This window comes from Propithecus coquereli, unplaced genomic scaffold (genome assembly GCF_000956105.1).
Source record: "Propithecus coquereli isolate 6110/MARCELLA unplaced genomic scaffold, Pcoq_1.0 Scaffold101, whole genome shotgun sequence".
NCBI classification, from domain to species: domain Eukaryota; kingdom Metazoa; phylum Chordata; class Mammalia; order Primates; family Indriidae; genus Propithecus; species Propithecus coquereli.
The window spans coordinates 1,803,131-1,805,940 of record NW_012133970.1 but is presented as its reverse complement, the minus strand read 5'-3'; the positions used below and the strand labels follow the sequence as shown (position 1 = coordinate 1,805,940).

The window sequence follows — 2,810 nt, the reverse complement described above, 5'->3', positions numbered from 1 at the left end:
TAATACTATCCAATATATTTTGCATCCTAGACATTATAGTTTTCATCTCTAGAAGTTTAATTTGGATCTTTATATAGCTTCTATGTCTCTACTTAACTTTTTAAATGTATGGAATACAATTATAAGAAGTATTTTAATATTCTTTTCTGTTCATGCTAACTTCTATGTCAGTTCTGAGTCAGTTTCAATTGATTGCTTATTCTCCTCATCATAGGTTGTGTTTCTCTGCCTCTTTGCAAACTTGGTGATTTTTCATTAGATGCCAGACATTGTGAACATTATCAGGTTTGGTGCTGTAGTTTTGTATTCCTATAAATATTCTTGAGCTCTGCTCTAGGAAGCAATTAAGTTCCTTGGATTCAATTTGATGCTTTCACATTATACTTTTATAAGTTTTAGGTGGGTCTTGAGCATGACTCAGTGTAGGAATAATTGATCCCCATTTCTGAGACTAGACCTTTCTGAGTTTTCTACACAATGCTCCACGAATTAGAGGTTTTGCAGTCTAAGAGGTAAGAACAAGCCATCTTCCCAGCCCCATGTGAGTGCTGGGCACTATTTCCTCTAATATTCTTAGATGGTTATTCCCCCAGCTTTAGTTAATTTTGTTTCATGTATGTCCTTATTAGTACTCTACTAAACACTGGAGGAATACCTTGTAATCACTAGGTTTCTCTCTCTGTGCTATGCACTCCTTTTTGATACCCTGTCTTATGAACTCTAGCTGCCTTGGTCTCCCTCAACTCTCAGCTCCATCTCCTCAAATCAAGATGCCTGCCAAGCTCCACTTCAGTTCCCCTTCCTGTGCTATAGCCTAGAAACTCAAGGCAGTAAGCTGCACAATTGGCAGTGCTCACCTTACTTCTTATCTCTCAGGGATCATTCTCTTTCATTGCCTGATGTTCAGTGTCATCAAAAACCATTTTTCTTCGTTTCATGTATTTTGCCTCATTTTTGTTTGGAGGAGGTGCTGCTCAAGCAGGGACATAAACCAGTCCCTGTTACTACATATTAATTGGTAGTGGAAGTGCACCACAACTATTTTTTAATAGTACATCCCATTTGATTTATATACATAGACACATAAATGTACACAAAGATTAGAAGGAAATATACCAAAATTTTAAGAGTGATCAGATTATGAATGACTGTTCTTTGCTTTTTATTTTAAAAAAGCTTATCTTTAGTTTCAAATTTTTCTGTCAGAAATCTGGTTTGTTTTGCAAAGTTGTTTTTGCATTTTTTTAATTGCACCACAACTTTTTCTTTATTGAGAGAGGGTCATGCTATGTTGCCCAGGCTGGTCTAGAGCTCCTGGGCTCAAGCAGTCCTCCTGCCTCAGCCTTTCAAGTAGCTGAGATTACATGCACAGGCCCCCATATCCGGCTGCACCACAACTTTTTAAAGGAATAAAAACCCTCTGAATTTCTCAGCCCTCATGTTAAAATAAATTACATTCCTATATCTTAATATCAATGATGATATTTCCCTGTACTGTAAGCTCCCAATGAGGAGGAACCATGTCTTATTGTTTTCTAATAAATTTTTGTACAATGCTCATTAACACTTTATATTGTGAATTTTAATAAATATATAATATCCAAATGGAGAGAGATTATTAAAGTATTTGATGCTCTGTGATTTTTATAGTGAACACATTTTTTTGCTATAGTGGAGAAAGAATATAAAGAATGAAAATAGATTATTCTCAAACCTCAAAACTTCTGGCAGCTTTTTTCCACAGAATGTTGTGTAACCAGTCTACTAATTCTGTGGTCAGTTGTTTTCCTGTTTGGTGACCTAAAGAAAAAAAACAAAGTTCTGAAAAAAAGAACCTAGATCTATTACATTAAATAAAGAGTGCTAACTATACTCAGAACCTATAAACTTTAAGTAATGGCTACAAAAACAACCACATTCAGACAGGTTTTCATCATCAATTTTAGGTTTACTACTGTAATTGATTATATAATACAATCAGAGTTTGCTAGAATCACGGTAATTCTCCTATCAATCGGTGATAGTTTCCCAGCTTAATCTCTTTTAAACTTATTTTCCATGTTCCAAATTTGATCATCATCTGGTGCCTTAATAAGGTTATTGTGAATGAGCAGACAGCAATGCCAGAAATCATTAATAAGAAGTGTTTATCCTATTCTGTACTAAATAGATCAGATCAAGTTCACAAGAAAGGCCAATTATACCTTAAAGCCTTTGTAAAATACTTTAAGTCCACGCTTACACATAAACTTTATTACTTTAAATCGTAACTTGTGTCTGATTGTTTCTGGTCTAGACGTTTACTGAGAGTTCAAATACATTAGCACATTAAAGTACAGTTTAAACTATAACAGAATTCTATACCTCCTTCCCTTATGCCCCTTTCATGTAAACTATCAATTTCCACAGAAGTCTTGATTAGAACGTTAAGAATCTCTGACGCCTTAGCCCAGTCAGCAAACGTAGTTTGTTCCATGACTTAGGTAAAAATACTCACATGAGAGTAAACAGCTAATAAATGTATCTACTTAAAATATTATGATACTTTGAAATTATAAGTGTATAATTAGATATCACAATAAAACTTTGTCTAACCGGGCTTTTAGGAAAAGGAGTTATTCTGTATAATCGAGTTTTCTAGTTAGCTGACAGTTTCTTCATGAAAGTTATTAAATTTTCTATAAATTAAACATACTTCCTAGTATTCTTAAGCACAATTTAACCTTTTCTTGACCATTCAAGTTCAACAACAAGTTGCTACAATAGTAACAACTATTTTACTTTATTGTACTATTAATAAATTACAATGA

General features: G+C 33.8%; 1 protein-coding gene across 1 annotated transcript in view; it reads right to left on the bottom strand.

The window, feature by feature from the left end:
• TEX11 (testis expressed 11) overlaps positions 1 to 2,810 on the bottom strand; it is a 293,818-nt gene that overhangs the window by 143,425 nt on the left and 147,583 nt on the right. The window contains 1 exon segment of the mRNA XM_012642929.1: positions 1,715 to 1,800. Within this exon segment, the coding sequence (XP_012498383.1) occupies positions 1,715 to 1,800 (86 nt within the window).